Raw genomic sequence first — 23,006 nt, forward strand, 5'->3', positions numbered from 1 at the left:
TACACAGATCTCAAAGTATATTATGAATACTAGGGAACTATAAAGGCTATCAGGGTAATACATTTATGTTTAAGACATACCAGCTGCCAGATAAGGTTACGCATTTCTGCCTGCCCTTCTTCTGTTGTTTTCAACCAATGCCACCACTTTGAGGGTCGTAGTATCTGAGCGTGTTTAGCTTGCTCAAGTCTTTCTTGCTCAGCAGTACCATATGCATCTTCCATGGAATATAGAAGTTTAGACAGTGACACACCTTCAAAACTAAATACAAGCCAAATTTCGTTTGCTTGAGACTCAAAAGATTCCACATATCTTGCAATATGATTCAAGCCTTCTTCATATAGGGTTCTTTGTGGTCGAAATTTGTTCGGAAATGAATTCTCATGTGATGATTCCAAGACACAGTTTGATTTTCCAGTCGATAGTGGATCTTCAAAGCATGTAGAGGCATTTAAAAAAACTTCTCCGAAGTACTTCTCCCTTAGACCACTTAAGTAAACAGCTGACCCCCTCTCCACCTGTTCAATTCATTTCAGATTTATTTCTGTTACATGGTTACGTGTGCATAATTAAAAATACAGTACCTCCTAAAAACATATTTTCCTATTAAAATCAAAGCAAAAAGTCCAAGCATGCATCTTCCCTTTTGATTGGGATTTATATTTATCATTAAAAGCTTTTGTTAACAAATTATTGTTAGAGAATGAAAGGTAAAAGGGGAGAGGCCCAAAATAACAAGCAATTGAAGCTTTGTTTGCAATAACGACAGGCATCATTCTTAAGTGAAAGAGATAGGTGTGAAAGGAGAGGAGTTCAGTAAGACGGAGGGGAGATGAGACAAGCTCCAATAGGGAGTATTAGAAACAATAGGGAGAATTAGATTTCTACTAATGAGAGGATAAAACAAAATACAGACTAAAGGACTATATAGAAAATCACACACATCAAATGTAAAAGATAATTTATCATAATTTTAGGCTTTCAACATTATTCCAGAAAACAATTACTAAAATTAATTTCTTCTTAGAAGGTTCAGTTTTCATTTTTACGGTGATAACTACGTAAGACTAAAATAAAACATCTAATTTAAATTATATTTAGTAAGAAAAAAAGCGCACCATGTAATATGTAGAAGCTGAATAGGAAAGTAGAACGATCTGACTAAAAGAATAAAACAAGCCGCTTCCTCTGAGGTCAAGTAATCAACATAAGGACACTGACTCATTTTCGAGAAATGTCTATCTATATTCCAAAATATATAAAAAATAGGGACTACAAGAATATACATTGTTGATATGATCATGAAAATGGGGTTTTCAATTAAAGAAGAGTTTGGTAAAGAAATAGCAAGACAAATCAAAAATACAAAAAATGTAAAAAACATAGTACAAAGTCCCACAAGGCAATATCCAGAAAAGAGGCATAGATTAGCTAGATTAATTAAATATTATAATAAAGCCAACCTAGGTTAGAATAGCTAACCCTAAAAAGTAGTATAAGATCTCCATTTAGACTAGATAGATCATGGCTCCTCGTCCTATAAAGGGAGACCATACATGCCTTGCAAAATCACTCATGGAATAGAAATCAAGAAAGAGTGCCTTTAAAGTTTTTTTGTGTTTCTTATGTGGGAGTGTTGCTTGCTTAGTTGACTTGTCCCAAGTGACCTCTCTTTTTCTTGCCTTCTTAGAGCCACCAAGAAGTGTGCCAAGGGACCTTCAAGGGTCATAGCCAACCTCCATGGTTGTGTACATTTGATGAGGTAATCATCACCCTACCTTATCCCTTTTCCATTCATCATGTGTCTATCTTCCATATTTTTTCTATTCCATTTCTTGTGTTGTTCAATTGTGTTCTTGCCAAGATTTCATTCCTTGCCTCTACATCCCTTCGGCTTGCCAATAACATTTGTTAGATATATTGTGTTTTATGTTAATTAGGGAAACGTAGACTTTTTATATTGTTTGATATTGGTAGATATTGTTTTTTAACAATATCTTCTATTTACCATATTTATGTTTGGTTGCCAAATATACTTGTATCATTCTTCATTATAAATATATTACTCTATGTGTGTTTTAGACACAAGGGAGATTAATCATATACCTAGTTTTATCATTTTCAATATTGTGTCTAGAGCTTAAAGCTTTTGATAGTCAATATTTTAATTTTGAATTCATTGAGAAAAGATTTTATTGGTTCTTATCCAAGATTGAGATCTTTGGGGCGAAATCATCATTGACTCATGAATATGCTAGATTGTGGTATCTCCATCTTTGTCTTATTTTTGCGTTTTTTAGATTTCCTTTGTTTATCTTATGGGAGGAATCAAATACAAAAACGATCGAACTCTTTCCTAGATAGGACGAACTCTTTCCTGGATAGGACCGCACCATCGGGGCAGCGATCAACTACGCTGAAGTCGCCTCCTTACCCTCTTTCAGGATCTGTGCTTATTACCTTGATTGGAGAACCTTGGTGTTTTAGGGTTTTTCTCTCTCTTCTTCAATGGCGTCTCCAAGTATCTCTTCTGCCACCAATGTGTCTGACTAGTAAGTCTTTACTAACTATGTCAATGTGCACTTGCCCATTGATAAGTTAGATGGTACTAATTATGTGACTTAGGCATCGGACATTAAACTTTGGCTTGAGTTAGGAGTATCTTGATCATCTTACTAAAGGTGATCAAGATATTGATGCTTAATTATGTATAGTTCTCAAAAATACCATCAAATCTTCTTTAAAACTTATTATCCATTAGTCGTCAAACTCATTCTCTTGATTGTGTTATTTTTTTTACTAAAACTTCTGTTTGTTTACATGACTAGAGTTCGAGATAGGTTATTGATAATAAATGTGAGTCTCATGGTCTTTATACACCTCAACAAGATGGGGTGACTGAGTGCAAGAATAGACATCTTATTGAAACAACTTGCACCCTTTTAATTCATGGTCAGGTTCCTTAACAATTTTTGTGGTGATACTATTCTTAATGCAAGTTATCTTATTAATCGTATGTCATCTTCGGTTTTAGATTACAAAATTCCTCATTCTATTTTATTTTCTCATGAACCTCTTCATCCCTTGCCTCTGAAAGTTTTTGGGTTTATATGTTTTGTTCATAATTTTGGTCCTAGACTTGGTAAGTTATCTCCTAGATCACACAAATGTGTGTTTTTAGGATTTACTCGATCCCAAAAAGGATACAAGTCTTTTTCTCCTTATTTTAACTGCTATTTTGTTTCCGTAGATGCCACCTTCAATGAATTTTTGATTTACTTTAAGGGTCTTTCTTCTTCTTATTTGTCTCCATCTGCTACTGTTATGTGATCCTCCTATTGTACATAGTCCACCATCAGATTCTCCTCCTCCACCACCTCTTCGGGTTTCTAGTCGAAGACATAGTCCCAACAACCACCAAGTGATTCAAGTGCCAACTATTTTGTCTACCCTAGCTCCTACAATTGAGTTTGACCTCCCAATTGCTCTTCGTAAAGGTATATTTTTGTATCCATTTCTAAATTTGTCAGTAATGCCTAGGTCGTCCTAGTTAGCATCAGACATGCTAGATGAACTTTGCTCATCAGAACAGTGGAACTTGAGAGCTCATCCCATGATCATATGGGAAATTTGTTTTTTGTTGCATATGGGTTTTTGCTATCAAAGTTGGTTTTAATGGTACTATTAATCGCCTCAAAGCTCAACTTGTAGCCAAAGGCTACACACATTTTTGGATTGGATTATAGAGATACATTTTCTCTAGTGGCAACGATAGTTTTTGTTTGTTTATTTCTAGCCATGGCTACTCTTCAATAATGGTCACTTTATCAAATGTATGTCAAAACACTTTCCTCAATGGAGATTTGCAAGAATAAATTTATATGAAGCAACCTCCCGAATTGGTTGCTTAGGGAAAGTCTTTTGGATTGGTATGTCATCTTCACAAATCTTTATATGGTCTAAAACAATCTCCTAAGGCTTGGTTTGACAAATTTAGCATTGTGGTTCAACAATTTGGTATGACTTGAAGTGAGGCGGATCATTCAGTCTTTTATCGTCACTCTAGTGCTAGATGTGCCTATTTGATACTATGTGCTGAGGACATTGTTCTCACTAGCAAGAACCACCATGGCATCTCCCAGATGAAACAATACCTGTCATCATTTTCAGACCAAAGATCTAGGCAAACTCAAATACTTCATAGGTATTGAGGTAGCACAATCCAACAATGGTATTGTTATATCTCAAAAGAAGTATCCATTGGATATTTTGGAAGAAATTGGGTTGATGAATTCAAAACCTATTCACACATGGATCCTAATACCAAAATCAAGGGGACCCTATTTTAGATCCTGAGCAGTATAGAAGATTAGTTAGGAAATTAAATTACATTACAATAACTCGTCTTGACATTTCCTTGGCAATTGCTTACAGAGTTACAATTTGAAGATGTCACTCAAATGTACTTATATCTGACAGCTAGTTGGAGGGAAGAACACATTATAAATAGAATAATTGTTAGTTGGTTAAGGAGGGAATAGTTTTACGTGTATAGTCAGGGAGGGGAATTAGGCTCCCGCATTTACCCATAAGTGTACATTGATTCTTGACATTGTTAGTGTGCAAATAAAGAAATACGATTCATTCTTCTGTTTTGGTATTCCTGTTGTGAATTGTGAGAGGAGAGAATTAGGTTTCCAATTATAGAAACCTAACAATTTCATTCGAGAGAAGATTGTAGCTAGAGACATCAAGAATGACTTTGTTAACTTAATCACTTCATTAGCAGATATTTTCGCTTAGTCTTTAAGGGGACCAATGATTATATTTGTAACAAGCTTGACACATACAATTTATATGCACCAGCTTGAGGGGAGTGTTAAATATATTGTGTTTTAAGTTAATTAGGAAAACATGGACTTTTGATATTGTTTGATATTAGTAAATATTGTTCATATTGTTTTTTAACAATATTTTCTATTTACCATATTGGTAGATATTGTTTATATTTGTGTTTGGTTTCCATATATAATTGTATCATTCTCATATAAATATATTACCCTATATGTATTTTAGACATAAGGGAGATTAATCCTATACCTAATTTTATTATATTCAATAACATCAAAAAAATCCTAAAGAGAACTCTCACAAAACTCGTCCAATCTTATGTTTCTCCAAGAAAACAAAGAAACACCTTCAAACCTTTCCCAACCATAGCTTCGACTATCCTCCCTTACACCACCCAAATCTCATAATTTACCTATCATAGCTTGTTGCAACCCTCTATACAACCACAACATCACCCAATGTTAGAATTTTAAAAAGACAATCAAAACCACCCTTCTATAATAAAGCTTCCACAAAATTATTTCAAGAAGCTCTCCAACATTCTAAACAAAATGCATCAAAAAACTTAAAAGAACCTCCCTAAGCTAGTATACAAATGGTAGTCATCTTGGGCACGGGAGAAAATGTGTCACAATAATCAAGGCCATACACCTGAGTGTACCCTTTTGCAACTAGCCGGGCTTTGAGCCATCAATGTCACCATTAGGGCCAACTTTAATTCCAAAGGCTCATCGACAACCAACAGCCTTTTTGCCCGGGGGAAGTGGCACAAGCTCCCAAGTATTACTGTGGTCAAAAGCCTGCATTTCAGCAATCATGGCCTGTCGCCATCCAGGATGATCAAGTGCTTCTTTCACATTTTTGGGTATAACCACAGAGGACACTGAGGATAAAAGGGAATAAAAGGAGGGCGACAATCTGTGATAGCTAAGAAAATTATAAATGGGATGAGGGTTTCGAGTGGAACGAGTACCTTTTCTGAGAGCAATGGGCCAACCAGAATCATCTTTACCAGGAGGCATGGCAGGAGGCGATGAGGGAGAAGAATCTGAAGGAGGAGATCCACCATTTTCTAGAAGAGGACTACCCATCGGGGTACTGTGTCGGCAGATATCAATATGTGGAGAGGAAACTTTAGGAGGACCTTGAGCATGACTTGGATTGACAGTGACATTAGAGATGTTGGACTCAACTACTGGAAGAGAAAGGACCTGTTGGAGGATATGGACATCTTGAACAGATGAAGAGAAGAAAGGTGTCCGTTCAAAGAATGTAACATTGGCAGACATGTAGTACTTCTTGGTTTCAGGAGAGTAACACCGGTACCCTTTTTGAAGCCGAGAATAGCCCAAAAAAACACATTTGATCGCACGAGCAGAGAGCTTGTCTAGCCCCGGAGACATGTCATGAACAAAACATACACAACCAAAAACTCGAGGAGGGGTGTGAAAGAGAGGATCATTGGGAAAGAGAATCGAGAAAGGGACTTTATTATTGAGAGAGGAGGAGGGCATCCTATTAATAAGAAAACAGACGGTTAAGATGGCATCCCCCAGTGATGGACAGGTATATGGGCACCAAGCAAAAGGATACGAGCAATTTCAACTAAGTGTCTATTTTTTCTTTCGACAATACCATTTTGCTGGGGTGTATGAGGACAAGTGGACTGATGCAAAATACCATGGGAGCTAAGGATTGCAGAAAAATTGGATGAGAACTACTCTTTAGCATTATCACTTCTTAAGATTTTAATCACTAGACCAAATTTGTTCTTTATTTCATTCAAAAAGGATGTGAAGATGGGTAACAATTCAGAGCGATCTTTCATTAGATAAACCCAAGTACATCTAGAATACTCATCAATAAAGGTAACAAAGTACCTAAACCAAAAGAAGAGACACGACTAGGTCCCCCAGACATCAGAATGAATAATAGAAAAACTAGAATTACACATTGACGGAGACTTTTTAGGAAAGACAGATCTAACATGTTTTCCTAGTTGACAAGACTCACATTCTGAAGTCTGAAGACGACTAAGTTCAGGACAAATCTTTTTTAACTTTGACAAGTGAGGGTGGCCAAATCGGTCATGTAACACTTTAGGGGGAAGAGCTGCAACACAGGATACCCGTGGACGAGATCCAAAATGGTACAAACCTCCAGCTTCATATCCTTCTCCAATCTGTCTCCCCGAGCCACGCTCCTGTATAACAAAAGATTTTGAATTGAAAGTTATTGAACAATGTAACATTTTGGTTAACTAACTTAAGGAAATTAAATTGAATGGACAATTAGGGACAAAAAGAACGGATTTCAGAGTTAGAGAGGGAGACAGGGAGACTTGACCGACTCCCTTTGAACAAGTTTTAAAGCCATTTGCAAGAGTAATGAAATGGGGTTTTTCTTGGAGGGAAAGGGTTGAGAACAATGAGGTATTACCAGAGATGTGATCAGAAGCACCCGAGTCAACTACCCATGAATTTTGACCTTCCATGAATTGAGAAAAGCAAGTTGTGGATGTACTTGGGGATTGAGATGATTGTGCGAAGCTGTTAGACGTTAATCGCAGATACTCTTGGAAGTGGGAGTTTCAGCCTTAGAGATATTGGCTGTTTTTGAAGGAAAACCATGCAAAGAGTAGCAGTTTTCTTGGGTGTGACCATCCTCTTACAGTAAGTGCACTGTGGACGTCCCCTACCTCCACGTCCTCCTCCTCTAGTGCTTCGTCCTCCTCTTCCCCGCGTAGCAACCATGACAGATGGTTCCATTGTTTCAGGAGCTTCCTGAGATTGAGGCACTGGAACACGAAGAAGACGTGTGGTCAAGGCTTCCAAGGAAGGGACCTCATGACTTGTCAGAAGTTGATCTCTGATATGATTCAAATCAGGGTGTAAAGCACGGAGGATCATCACCATATAATACTTGTCAAGCTTCTTCTTGATGTCTTCCGAAGATTCCACTTCCAAGAACATTCTCAACTCTTCCACAGCTGCTTGGGCTTCAGTCATGAAGGAGACCATATCATGGTCTATCATTTTGAGACATGCAAGCTTGTTTGCTGTATCATAAAGACGTTGAATATCATTAGCATAAATGCTTTGAGCTTTCTTCCAAAAAGAGTGACATGTTTTGAAGGCTCTAAGAGATATCAAAAGTCAGGATTCCACAGATTGCCACAATATGGCACACAATTGGAAATCTGCTTGTTTCCATTGTTCAGCTTTTTCGGAAGGTACTTGGCTTCCATCCTCTTCAAAGTGGTCATAATGTCCTTGACCGAGAAACCACATTTCCACGGCAGCAGACCAAGAGAGGTAATTATTTCCGTTAAGCTTTTCAGAAGTAATTGAGGGACCTCCAGAGAAAGAAAGAACACTTCCAGACGCCATTGTTGATAAAAATAGGAGAGGAACCAGAAAGGAGCCAGAAAACAGAGAGGAACTAGAAAACCCTAGGGGTTTCTTAGGGTTTTCTTCAAGGGGAGCTTCTGGACCTCACTGAAGCAGGGTTTTGAGGGGCAACGCAGAGAGAGGGGGTCCAGGCGACGGCTATGGAGGTGTCGTGGTGAGCTGCACGCGCCTGTTCGCAGCGCACAAAGAAGCGGCGCGTGGCAGAGCATGGGGAAGAATCAGACGCCAGCACCGGTGGGGTTGGTCGTCGCGTGAAGAGGCGAACCAGATCCAGTGGTCGCCGGACGGAACAGTGACAGCGGACGGTGGAGAACACATGCGAGATGGCAGAGAACCAAGTTAAAGAGCTTCAAATTGCAGTTGACAGCTGCAGACAGTGGCAAGACAACCGCGGACGGCAGCAATGGGCACCGGACAGATGCAAACAGCAATGACAATGCTGGTGGACCACTTTACGACAGAAACCAGAGTAGGATGAACCTACTCTGATACCAACTTAAGATAAAAATATGTTCTTGAGGGCTTGAAAGACACCTCTCATGTTCTGTTATTTATATAGATAAAGAGTTGATACAATAGAGAGATAGAAGGTCAAGTCACTGTCCTAGACTGCTAGGTACAATGATTAGAGATAACCCAACACACTACCCCCTATTTTAGTCCTACTGACTACACTAACAAGTAGACTTAGTAATTATTTTAACAACAAGTATACACCATCCTCCCTATAGAAACCAAAACGAACATAAAGAACCTAGGAACCATCCAATAAACCATTTTTTAGAAGCTTAGCTAGCTGTAATTTTTGTTGCATCTTAAAACCTGAATGTAAGATCCTCCCGTCTAAGAAACCTCTGACCAGATTTCCATCAATTGAATAAATAAGGCAGCAGAGTTATTGCTTGTTAATTATGTCAATTCACAAAAAGAAAAATAGGCATAAACTCCATTCTCACAATGCATAGGCACCAAGATCCTAATGCATTGAAGTCGATAAAAGTAGTTCAACATCACTCAAACTTATTACCATTATACGTTTCAAAATGTACAGGGTGTAATTAGAAGGACCATTCTGACAATCAGAAGTCGTTGTGCTGTTGGTTGTATTTGTATCATCCCTGTTCTCTTTTTCAACATTAGTATCTTGATAACAATTCCAATGAAAAGCCAACCACACTTCACCAAATGACCCACGTCCAAAACTCTTCTTCAACACATACCTATGCACCAAAACACAATTTCGATTAATTGTTGGGCTAAAGAAAAACATTGTCACCATCAACTTTCATAAGAACACAATACATGAATCATAATGGCCACTATGACAGTACACTGAAAAAATCGGTAGGAAAAGTTCTGAATGTTCTCGAGTATAAATTAGAAATTTTTTTTATTAATAATTACAATGATTATTGAAAGGAAAACCAATAAGCAGACTTATTATTATGAAAATGGTAAAAGATACAAGGTTGTTGAGATATTTTAGGAAGCTTTACATTTTATTCTGTCAATATCTTTTAGGATGTTTTAGATTTAAATCCTATTGGTTACAATTCTATATATTGGCTGTATTTGGGTTTTATTATTGCAATCACAAGGATTTGTTTCCTAGAATAGGCTATGCATTTTTCCTAAAGGTCCAACTATTCAGTTGGTTCTCGTATTTCTTTGAAAACCTTAAGTAGGTTCCCATATTTTGATTAGTCTCAATTGGGTTTGAAAATGTGTAAGAATTAAACCTGTTTTGTGAAATGACATTTGGACTTGGTGGGGCGGAAATATGTATGAAATGACATGTCATTTCTTCTTAAAAGGCAGTGTAGATGATGTGTTTGTTGTGCCTCTTTTAGGGATTGTGGTTGCCCTAACATTTGAAGGTGTAGGGTTTCAAAGAAGAGGTGTCTTCCCTGTTCTTGTTCCAAAAAAAAAACCCACTAACACAATAAAAAAACTCATCTTCCAGCACCTCCATAAATCATTTTTCTCTACACCATCTCACTCCATCACTCACCTCTCACACTACCCATACACATTGACCAACATTCAATACTCTTCATGAATAACCAAATCTGACTTGTAATGTGAGATTTATACCCTACCCCCTAGTCAATGTGGGATCTCCAACACATCCTCTCAATGTAAGAATCTAGAAATACCTAAGAGTAGAAATAGCTTTTAGAAATAACACCTGATTATTTTATTATTCAAAAGCTCGAGCTATAAATATAAAATTAGTAAGCTGAATGTAATTTTATAAAAGTTATAGTTAAAAATAAGACTGATTTATTATTCTCAAATCATAAAAAATACATTCTGATACTCTCTATTTGTAATAATTTAATTCTCCTAAAAAGGGAAATAGAGAAACTAGGAAAGCAAAATAAAATAAAAAATTATATATCTATTTCCTCTAATTAGGAAGATGCTAAAGATATTATCTCAAATTACAACACTTCCCCTCAAGCTGGATCATACAAGATTGAATGAACCAAGCTTGGAATAGACAAACCCAATCGAAGATATTGTTAATAAACCAAATTGCACACACAAACAAATGTAGCCCAAGAGACTCCTCAGCATCATATGGAGAATAATGGACAACCGTGAACTTGCACCATGAAACTTCAACTTGGACAACCATGGACAAGAGAGATTTCCATTAGCAATGGATGATGACTTGCAGCAGTAAACTGCAAGGATGGATGAAGGCTTGTAGTGGTGAATCGCAACAAACTACAGGACTAGATTGCCATCAATAGTGGTGAACAACAACAAAGCTTCAAGAACTTGATTTCCATGAGTAACATATGGGAGGCCTTTAAAGGCTAACAGTAATGAACCTTTAAGGACTTAACTGTCCTGAACAGCAACAAACCTTCAGGGACTTAACTGCCCTGAACAGCAACAAACCTTCAAAGACTTAACTGCCCTGAACAGCAACAAGCCTTCAGGAACTTAACTGCCCTGCAAAGGCTAACAGCAACAGACCTGCAGGGACTACACTACCTGCAGCGGCTCGAACTAAAAGGCTAATAGCCACAAACCTGTAGGGACTTATCTTCCATAAACAGCAACAAACCTTCAGGGACTTAACTGCTGTAAATAGCAACAAGCCTTCAGGAAACATCTGTCTTGCTAACAGCAGCAGACCTGCAGGGACTACACTACCCTACAGCAGTTGGAACTTTCTCCTCCTCACGGCTAAACAATAGAAAGTGTAGGTGGAAGAACTGGTGAGAACCGATCCGTACGAGGGACAAATCTGAATCCCATAACTTCGAAAGAGTCAATTCAGCTGGCAGTCTCAAAGAACAACTCTCAGTGAGCTGTTATAACAAAGCATTAACGGTGAAGAGAGTCTTTCACATTAGTGATGGTAGAAACCAAAAAACACCAAATATCAAAGACACTTTGGAGGTCCTAAGTTCTCTACTGGACTACTCCCAAATGATGATGATACTTACATTGTGTCACAAAAGTACGGGCTAAACTCTAGCCCAAGAAGAAAGCTCTCTGCAGGGACTGAAAAATATTTCCCCTCATGGCACATAGCGGAAACGACAGCTAATGCACTTCACGAGACTCTTAATCTTGACCAAAGAAAATGTGGCAGCTTATTGAGGCAGTAGCGACAAACTGCAGAGGTTACAACAATTGACTGCAGCAACAACGGCATTAAAGCACCCGCCAACAAGGCTGATGAATTGTTGACTGGAACATCACAGCTACAGAAATAGACTCCCCTTCATACCACAGGCCAACGGGGACATCACACTTGCAAGAGAGAATCACAGAATTGTAACCAAATGGTGGAGACATGTTTGGCCACAGGTGCCGGTGCATTCGGCACAAGCGGCAGAGACGTCGGCAAGAAGCACCAATCAATGTTGCACAAGAAAGGGAAGAAAAGGCAAGAACAACACAGCACGGCGCGAGGCGAAACTCATTGGTGGAGGCAGAGTGCCTTTCACAATGGAGAAGAAAGAAGTGCCGCAGTGGTGTCGAAAGCGGACTAGGAATCGAAAGAGGTCTCCCTGGTCATGAAACGTGAGGCGAACAGTAGATCACAAAGCGGAAGTCGCACAGAGAAGACGAAGATGTTGTGAAGACAACGAAAATGGCAACCATGGCTGCTATGGAGGGTTAGAACAGAGAGATGGAGGTCCAGCGACATGACTAGAAGCGACGTGGTGTGACTCCAACACAGGGACGGCAGCGCGTCATGAACATGCGCCCAAGATCTATTGGAGAGAGGAGGCGTGTGACGGCGCAAGCGGATGAGACAGAGACGTCGACCACCAGGGGTAGGTCGCGCTTGAAGAGACGATCCAGATCCGCTGGTCACCGGTCGAAACTATGGCGGTGGCTAGTGACGATCGGACAGATTTGGCACTCGTGGCGGCACGTGAATGACAGGTAGCCCTCGGAACCGACGTAGTTGGTCGTTGCTTAAGGAGGCAGTCCAGATCCGCTGGTCACCTGACGAAAGTGCGACGATGGCCGACGGCGTACAGAGGACAATGGTGGTCGATGGCGGAGGGCAGCGGTGCACAACGGAATAAACAGTGAAGGCAGTGGCCTTTCATGGGTTCTTCGAAGAAGAGACTTTCGATCTCTTTGATTGAACTGGCAGTCAATAAGAATGCCAAAAGGAGCCAAAATTGATTGGGCATCAACAGATCTAAAGCATCAGTTTCAACTACTAGTCCGAAAGGGAATGAGTTCGAATCCCATTCTGATCATACTCAAACAAACTTTGTATTTTGGTAATACTGGAACATAGGCCAGAATTCTAAGGCAGAACTTGACTAGGGCAATTGGAGTCCATTAAAAACACATGTTAAAGAAGAGACTTTTAGGGGACTGCCGACGTCCATGGGGGCCGGCCGCCTGCAGACAGCAAAGATAGCGGAAGCGGATCAAAGAAGCTCTAATACCAAGTTAAAAATAAGACTGATTTATTATTCTCAAATCATAAAAAATACATTATGATACTCTCTATTTGTAATACTTGAAGTTCAGAGAAGATGAATCTTATATTTTGATTAAGCAAAAGTGATACACTTTACTGTTGTTTTTATAGAAGCAGTAGTTCTGAAAGATAAAAAGGCGGGAAGCCCCTAACAAAACCCTAACATAAGTATTAATAATAAAATAATGACATTATACTTCAACACTCCCCCTCAAGCTGGAGCATATAGATCATATGCACCAAGCTTGGAACATATAAATTGAATTCTAGGCCCCCTTAGAGATTTGGTCAAAATGTCTGCGAGTTGTTCATTAGAGTTGACAAACTCAGTAACAAGATCCTTTGACAATAACTTCTCTCTGATAAAATGACAATCAATCTCTATGTGTTTTGTTCTTTCATGAAACACTGGATTAGAGGCAATGTGAAGTGCGGCTTGATTGTCACAGTACAACTTCATCTGTTCATTTTCACAAAATTTCAACTCTTGAAGGAGTTGTCTAATCCACACAAGTTCACATGTAGTTAGAGCCATAGATCGATACTCAGCTTCAGCACTAGATCGAGCAACAACACTTTGTTTCTTACTTTTCCAAGATACAAGGTTCCCTCCAAGTAAAACACAATATCCTGAGGTAGATCTTCTGTCAATTGGACAACCAACCCAATCTGCATCACAATATCCCTCAACACGAGTGCTTCCCTTGTCCTCATACAACAATCTGTGTCCTGGGTTCCTTTTTACATATCTGAGAATGCGAATCACTGCATTCCAATGATCAAATGTGGATTTTGCATAAATTGACTCACAACTCCCACTGGATAAGAAAGATCAGGTCTTGTTATGGTAAGATAGATGAGTTTTCCAACAAGCCTTCTATATCTCTCTGGGTCTGAGAAAAGTTCACCTTGGTCTTTCATTAACTTTTGATTTGAGTCCATAGGACTATCAATGGGCTTGCAATTTGTCAGGCCTGTTTCCTCCAAAATATCAAGAGCATATTTTCTTTCTGAAATGATGACACCTTCCTTTGATTGTGCCACTTCAATACCAAGGAAATATTTTAGCTGACCCAGATCTTTGGTTTGAAAGTGGTTGACCAAATGAATCTTTAATTGAGCAATTCCAGTGACGTCATTTCCTGTAATGACAATATTATCAATATAGACCATAAGATAAACACATTTATCAGGAGAAGAGTGACTATAAAATACTGAATGATCCGCCTCACATCGTTTCAATCCAAAATTCTGCACAACCCGATTAAATTTACCAAACCAAGCTCGAGGTGATTGCTTCAAACCATAAAGGGAACGATGTAATTTACAAACTAACCCAGACTCCCCCTGAGCAACAAACCCAAGAGGTTGCTCCATGTATATCTCTTCTTCTAAATCACCATAAAGAAAGGCATTTTTAATGTCCAACTGGTAAAGGGGCCAATGACGAATGGCAGCCATAGCAAGCAAAATACAAACAGTACTGGTTTTACCCACAGGAGAAAAGGTATCACAATAGTCGAGGCCATAGACTTGAGTATATCCCTTAGCTACCAGACGAGCTTTGAGACGATCAATTGCACCAGTAGGACCAACCTTAATAGCATAGACCCATCTACAACCAACAGGCTTCTTACCAAGAGGAAGAGGAACAAGGTCCCAAGTGCCATTGTGTTCAAGTGCCTGCATTTCATCAATCATGGCTTGTCGCTATCCAGGATGACCAAGTGCCTCATGAACATTATTAGGAACCTTAATGGAAGATAAGAAAGAAACAAAGGAGAAATATGGAGGAGACAAACGATGATAGAGGAAACATTTGTTGAACATTTGTTGAACCAAGGGATCACATGATGGTAGAGGAAACATTTGTTGAACAAATGAGCGGTCCTCCATGGAGGACAAGAAAAAAGGTGTATCTTCAAAGAATGTGACATCAGCAGACATATAATACCTCTTGGTTGAGGGAGAATAACATTTATACCCTTTCTAAAGGCGAGAGTATCCCAAAAAGACACACTTAATAGCTTTTGTAGAGAGTTTATCAAGACTTGGAGAAACATTATGAACAAAACAAGTACACCCAAATATACGAGGAGAGACATGGTAAAGAGGGTCATTTGGAAAAATGATAGAGTGAGGGACTTTATTTTCAAGAGAGGAAGAAGGCATCCTATTGATTAGAAAATATTGATTAGAAAACACGCAGTAAGAACTGCATCACCCCAATGATGAAAACATCAAGGAGCGTGCAGTTTCAATGAGATGCCTATTCTTTCTCTCTGCAATGCCATTTTGTTGTGGAGTGTGGGGACATGTTGACTGGTGTAAAATTCCTCGGGAAGATAAGAATGAAGAAAATGTTGCAGAAAAGTATTCCTTAGCATTATCACTTCTGAGGATTTTAATTGTCTTCCCAAATTGGTTCTTAATTTCATTAAAAAAAAGACACAAATATTGCCAAAAGTTCAGATCTCTCATTCATTAAACAAACCCAAGTACATCGAGAAAATTCATCAATGAAGGTTACAAAATAATTAAAACCCAAAGAAGTAACAAGACTCGGTCCCCAAATATCAGAGTAAATAATTGAAAAAGCAAAATTACATCGCGTCTCAGACTTCTTAGGATAGGAAGATCTAACATGTTTTCCTAAGTGGCAAGACTCACAATCTAAGACTTGAATGTGTTTGAGACTTGGAACCATCATCTTCAACTTGGATAAGCTTGGGTGACCCAACTGATCATGCAAAAGTTTTGGGGATGAAGTTGCAAAATAGGAAACTGAGGAGTTAGGTTTTAAGAAATAAAGTCCTCGTGACTCATGTCCTTCTCCAATCAGACGACCCGTACCATGTTCCTGTATAACAAAGGAATTAGCAGAAAAGGTTACAGAACAATTTAAAGAATGAGTCAATCGACTTAAAGAGATTAAATTGTAAGGACAATGAGGAATATACAAAACAGAATTCAATTTTAGTGAAGGAGATAGGGAAACTTTGCCAATCCCCTGAGATGAAACTTTGGATCCATTGGCAACAGTAATGAAATGAGGAGTTTTCTAAGAGGACATGGAAGAAAATGAAGGGATGTTACCAGAGATATGCTCTGAGGCACCTGAGTCACGAATCCATGGAATATGACCTTCCACAGATTGAGAGATGCAAGCAGTTGACACATTTGGCATTGAGGAGGATTGGCCAAGATTAGAAGATTTTTCAGACTTGTACCTCAAAAACTCTTGGTACTCTTCATCAGAAATTCTAGATTCTGAATACTCAGATTTAGACACATAAGTAGCTTTGTCTGGAAAGCCACGCAAGGAATAACATTTATCTTGGGTATGACCCATTCTCTTACAATATGAGCATTGAGGACGTCCACTACGACCACCACGTCCTCCTTGATTGCTCCTACCTCCTCCTCTTCCTCGCGGTGTCACCATTACTGATGTTTCAATAGCATCATTTAAATTCTCTTCCTTTACCAATGTAGGTACCCGAAGGAGTCGAGTAACTAAGCCATCCATCGAAGGGATTTGATCACCAGCTAAAACTTGATCACGTACATGATCAAAATCAGAGTGTAAACTTTTCAAAATTAGGACCATATAAAACTTGTCAAGCTTTTTGTTGAGATTTTCTAATGAATCAGCTACAAAGAAGTTCTTTAACTCTTCTACCGCAACCCGAGCTTTTGCTACATGGGAAACCATATTATGGTTGACTTGTTTGAGAGAAGTTGCTCTTTGGGTTGCATCAAAAAGACGTTGAACATCATTAGCAAAATTATCTTGGGCCCTTTTCCAAAAAGAGGAGCATGTCTTATAGGGTCTCAAGATATCTAAAACCTCTTGCTCAACTGATTGCCACAAGACATCACATAACTGAAAGTCTAATTTCTGCCACTGAGATTTTTCTTCGTCTGGGACCATAGAAATATATTGTTCAAGGTGATTATGGTGTCCTTGACCAAGAAACCACAATTCCACGGCTGAGGACCATGACAAATAATTTTTCCAATTCAATTTTGCAGATGTAATGATAGGGGTAGCAGCTAAAGAGGAATTACTTCCAGTAGAAGAAGCCATTTTAAACTTAGAGAAGAGATGGGACTCTAGGTATGAGCCCAAGCCAACTAAACGGAGAACCAGGAACCAAAACACACTCAAGAAGCCCCGGCGAGACGATCTGCAGTGACGCGGTGAAACTCTGACACCGGGAAGACGGCGCATGCAGAACACGCGGTCGAGACTGGTCGGAAAGAAGCGGCGCGTGGCGGTTGGTGTGGAGGCTTCGAAGGACGGGACCACTAGGGTTGGGTTGCGCTTCTCAAGGCGCACCTAACCCTCGACTTCGCCGGAGAAAACGACGTTCGGCGGCTGCGGACTTGCCGGAAAGAAGCAGCGTGTGGCGGCTGGTGCGGAGGCTTCAGAGGACGGGACCACCAGGGTTGGGTTGCGCTTCTCAAGGCGCACCTAACCCTTGACTTCGCCGGAGAAAGCGACTTTGGGCGGCGACGGAGGCGGCAGCGACGACGGCGGGCAGCGGAGCGAAAGGCAGAAATGACAGTGAGACGATGCCGCCGACTATAGACAAAGAGTCTGGCTCTTGATACCAACTTGAAGTTCAGAGAAGATGAATCTTATATTTTGATTAAGCAAAAGTGATACACTTTACTGCTGTTTTTATAGAATCAGTAGTTCTGAAAGATAAAAAGGCAAGAAGCCCCTAACAAAACCCTAACATAAGTATTAATAATAAAATAATGACATTATACTTCAACAGTGATAATTTATCTAATTCTCCTAAAAAGGGAAATAGGAAAACTAGGAAAGTAAAATAAAATAAAAGATTATATATCTATTTCCTCTAATTAGGAAGATTCTAAAAATATTATCTCAAATTACAACAGTTATTGTCACTCAAAAAGTGCTCCTTTTTTTTTTCTTCTACACTTTCTCTAACTTTCTAACAAATCTACATGTCTATTTGAAGATCAGACTGCACCATATGAATTTTGACATAGAGAACTACAATTATAGAAAATCAAAATTTCATTTTGAATAAGTTCATTTGTACTCCTTTTCTTGAGTCAATTTTTAGTAGTTTTGCATGCTAGCACTAGGAGGCTTTACATGTGATTCTAGGGGACTCAAAATAATCTTTGTTTGGCTACAATTGTTAGGATGTGTTTAGATATCAGTTTTCTATATTCAAGTAAAGCATCATGTGAGGTTTAGAGTCCTTAGAGCTTTGTTAGTGAGAAGTATAAGTTCAGGTAAAGGAAGCTAGCTATTTAATTTAATTGTTTTGCACTGTCATGACTGATTATTTGATGTGTAGTATATTTGTGATGAGGGAGAGCAAGTAGTATTCTTGGTTGTTTTGTTGAATATTTGTTTACGGTGTGAGTTGAATGAATGTGTTACTAAGGAACAATTTTAGGATATGTATATTAGTTTAGACTAATTGGCTCGTGATGATCTATGTTTGAGCTGATTTGTGCCTTTTATGGCTTGTAAAAGAGTTAAAAACACATGCAGGAACCAATTGAGACAACAAATATATCTATTAGATTTGTAATTTTGTGCAGACTCACTAGGAGCCAACAAACTGCTAGGAAAAAATGAAAAAACTGAGATTCCAAAGAGCTCAAGACATTTCACCCACTAGACAAGACAAAACTCATTGGGCGAGCCTAGTAAAATTGGCTCTAGGGGTTTTGGTCGTTGGGTGAGCAGAAAATAGCTAAGCAAAAATGTTCAAGAAAAATCCAAAGAGCTCAGGATCGTTGGATCATTGAGCGAGGACTAACTTCATTCAGTGAAAATGTGCCATTTCAGCTCTAACATGTAGTCGCTAGGTGAGTCAAGCAAGTTATTTAGAATAAACCCTATCATATGAAGAGGACTTAGTTCCATAGCTGTGAAACCGAGTAGAGTGTCACGTGGTTTTGTCAAAATTTACCATGACAGATACCAAATCTTTGAGTCCAATTCAATGCATGAGTTTTCCGAAAGTAGATGTATAGTGTTAGTAGAGATATACGTGATCCACATGATGATGTTGTGTTTTGCTGAGATGTACTCTAAAATGTTTGTTATAAATTGAACTCTAATCTTTTAAATATGCTAGTTTACCTTGTGTTTGAGAATGTGATATCCACCTACAATGATCGTGTTACACATAACACGGAAGCAGAAGATGTTTCAGGATGGAGTAGAAGTGAGGGGTTGAGAAAGATTCTTTGATGTAGATATTTTGTATATGTATAGTGATTAGTAGTAATGTAAATCCAAAGTAGGGTCATTACACTCGCACCTAAGAATGAACATCTATAACTTAAAATTAGATATTTGTAGATGATATCAAAATCATTTAAAGCCTACCCTAGTCAAATTCATTAAGGTTCATGTCCTACCCCCTGTTGGGCTCTTGTTATAACACCCACAAATATCAAATCTTATGTTCAAGATATCCATTCCTTGGCATGAGATTGTTGGACATTTCACATCAACTAAGGGTGGAGTGCAAACCTGGTGAGATTTGCAACCCACCTCTAGTTGATGTGGGATCTTCAACAATAATAAACATTAAATGCTATAATTTCCAACAATGACCATCCATGTACGACTAAAGCAAGGGCAATTCTAAAATTTTATGAATTTAAAATTGCACTTTTCACCAGACTAAGAAATATGTTGTCCTCTCGATTAATGAACATATAGGAATTCAAAGTAGATAAAATTACCTCAAATCAGGCATTGAATAATCAGAAGACCCATTACTAGAATCAGTATCATGCAAAGGAATTGATTCAAGAAGACCAATGAAACTAGCAAAGCCTTCAGGATTTATGCATCGGTCTTCAGGTTCATTAATAGTTGGACCATAGTCAAAGCAAAAGTTTTGGTTATTGTATAAATCGACAAGACCCCCTGAAGCTGAAAACGGACAAACCAACACATTTGATTGTCAACCGATAAACCAAAATTTAACTATAAGCAAATGCAACATAATAACATCTTTGCTTACTGGGATGCTGAGAAAGGGAATCGGGTGGAGGTGGAGGTAGTTCATACAAATAGTCATCCCAGTCAACTTTTTTGGCAATCTGCTTGGAGTCCTCTATTTCATCAAGATTTTCAGCTAAATAAAAGCAGCCAAAATCACCATCTTTCACTTCAACCTGTCATAAAAGTCCAGAGGTATTCAATTATATGGATTGGTTTTGATATGATATTTTTGTTTTAAAATGAAATAATGATTTATGTTGGAAAGCTGCCTTAACTATGGTCAAGCATGGCCCATCTTTAATACCAACCTCATTAGTCTTAAGGATGATACGCATCCAACAAAGATATAGCTAAGAAAGCTTGGATAGCAATCACTTACAAACTAGTTTTGATGGATTTAGATTGGATCTAAACCCCAATTTTGAAATAACTTTAAAACCTATCCTAGATTCATTGTAAGGCCACTATCATAGTCATTATGCTCTAGAATAGTAGTCCCATGCATGAAAGGGAGTTTTGAAAAATTTGTGGTCACCTACCCTGGGCAGCCTATATAGTCCCACATCAAATATATACTATTTATATATATATATATATATATATATATATATATATATATATTGTTAGAATTATTGCCTTATGTATAATCATTAAGCCTACTTAAGGGTAGTGTACTAGTCTAGTATAGTAGTATTACCTAGGTCTACACCTAAGTGTTTAGGGCAGACCCTTAATCTTCCATGTACTTTTGCATTTGAAATTTATTATATATAGAATGACAATGAGAGGGATCCCTTAAGCTCTCTAGAAAAAAAAATATATATATATATATATATATGATGTAAAGTAAGTTAGTTTTATGAGGTTGAAATAGACGTTAAACCCAAATTCTAGAAATGTTACTAGAAAGATATGGGTTAAATAGAATGCCTACATTACATGTCAATTGTGCAAGATTAAATTAGGCCTTAAGCCCAAATTCTAAAACTTTATTAAGATAATAAATCAGTATACCTAGTAGGAGGGAAACTTACTCTCAACGTGCATTTCAATACTAAGGATCAAACTTTAAAAGCAGAAAAAAAAATAGTAATGTATTCTTTAACTAGTATCACCCTTGTGTGACCGTGTGGGAGATATTATAGCATATCTCACCCCAAAAAAAAAAAAGGAGTGAGAAATTGATAAATCAACTTATGTCAATAAAAACTCCAGTCTCAGAAGGGTACAGAGCTTATATCTCCTCAGCCCAAGTAAAATACTATCAATTAACCATAAAAGTACTACACCTCCCTTTTAGTTGCAAGTTTTCCAATCTTTCGCAATACAGCATTCGGTGATCAGATTGGTGATAAGGCATGAGGATTGACGATTCAAGTCCCTCAGAACAAATAATGGCTGGAATTCCAAGAAATCCAGTAGAGCAAGTTGGTCCTCTTCATTCAATTCCAAGCATATAAACATTCCCATGTTTAACACAAAGTTCCCCATCCAACAACAATATCACAAAATCATAGCTCCACAATGGACTCAGTAACATTTTAAGAAACAGCACAAGAATCATCAAACTTTGACACACATCACAATTAACTTATAAATTGAAAATTCTATCAGTGTTTTCAGAATACTCAATTAATTCCATTAGGATACAATTTATGAGAAAACCAAACAAAATATGGAAGAAATTGACAATAATAAATTTCCATGGCTTTTGGCCATACCAATATTCGCTTCAACTTCGTATCTACCAGATGAGGGTGCTCCAAGTGCATAAGATTAGACAAGATGCCATTACCTGAGGAAGTTCCAAAATAATAAATTAGCGGAAGCTACATACAGGAATAACCAAATTTTATTCATCAATTGTTTAAGTTATCAGAGCAGAACATACATGAAAGAGCAAATTTTAAATTTATTCATTGAAATTATTAATGACACCAGCATTTGCTACATACAAATGCAAAGGAAACGATACTTTGTAAAACTTTACCTACAATTTAGCGCAAGCAAATATACCCAATACATGCTTTATGTATGTATCTTCATATGTTATTGCATGCCACTTAGACTTTCTTCAGACATTTAAACACAAACTAAAGATAACCAAAATATCAGAGCAGGGCAACTATACAAATCCAAACAAGAGAATTCAATTTTAGTGGTTAGCATTTAAACTTTTGATAAAATAAACAAGATTAGTGATTAGCAACTACAAAAGAATTACCTTACGAATTTTAAACCACATAAAAATATATAGCTAAAATCATATAAGTTCTCCCAAAAAGTGTCACTTCAATTGTCTTTCCTTACCTTTATTGTTTTTATTCTCCACATAATTCTTATATACAGTTATTAAAAAGTCCAAGTATTGTAATTTAAATCACAAAATTTTTTAAACTGGAATCCTTTTAGGCCTCCTTCACTTTGATTTGGTCTTACTTGAATAACTAAGATAAGAAAAATACAATGCATTCAACCTCCACTGATGTACTTGCATTAATATTGGTTACTTAACAAAAGTAAGGCACTTGTCTTAACCCTAACCCAAAAGCTAGGTACCTACAAAAGAAATAATACTAAATAACATTTCACTTTACACTCCCCTAAAGCTATAGCATGTAAATAACATGCACCAAGCTCAACCATATAAACTAAATCCTAGGTCCTCTTAGATATTTAGTTAGAATGTTTGTGAATTGTGCATTAGAACTGGCAAACTCTGAAATAAGATCCTTAGATAGCAACTTCTCTCTAA

At 37.9% G+C, this 23,006-nt stretch overlaps 2 protein-coding genes and 1 pseudogene across 5 annotated transcripts in view; all 3 read right to left on the bottom strand.

Moving 5' to 3' along the window:
• The window catches only part of LOC124828073 (uncharacterized), a 54,769-nt gene that overhangs the window by 19,986 nt on the left and 11,777 nt on the right, over window positions 1-23,006 (bottom strand). For all 4 annotated transcript variants that reach the window (XM_047301287.2, XM_047301286.2, XM_047301288.2 and 1 more), the window contains exons 7-11: window positions 21,973-22,046; window positions 20,271-20,424; window positions 19,987-20,179; window positions 9,289-9,481; window positions 81-518 (exon numbers count right to left, since the gene is read on the bottom strand). In XM_047301287.2, the coding sequence (XP_047157243.2) occupies window positions 81-518; window positions 9,289-9,481; window positions 19,987-20,179; window positions 20,271-20,424; window positions 21,973-22,046 (1,052 nt within the window). The remainder of the gene's footprint in view (window positions 1-80; window positions 519-9,288; window positions 9,482-19,986; window positions 20,180-20,270; window positions 20,425-21,972; window positions 22,047-23,006) is intronic.
• Window positions 7,112-9,279, bottom strand: LOC148194371 (uncharacterized; annotated as a pseudogene).
• On the bottom strand, window positions 16,102-19,192 carry LOC148194372 (uncharacterized). Its single transcript, XM_088096431.1, has one exon. The coding sequence runs from the start codon at window positions 17,465-17,467 to the stop codon at window positions 16,295-16,297; it is 1,173 nt and encodes a 390-aa protein (XP_087952557.1). The 5' UTR covers window positions 17,468-19,192; the 3' UTR covers window positions 16,102-16,294.

The sequence above is a fragment of the Vigna umbellata genome, chromosome 8 (genome assembly GCF_029865625.1).
Source record: "Vigna umbellata cultivar VRB3 chromosome 8, Vumbellata_1.0, whole genome shotgun sequence".
NCBI lineage: Eukaryota > Viridiplantae > Streptophyta > Magnoliopsida > Fabales > Fabaceae > Vigna > Vigna umbellata.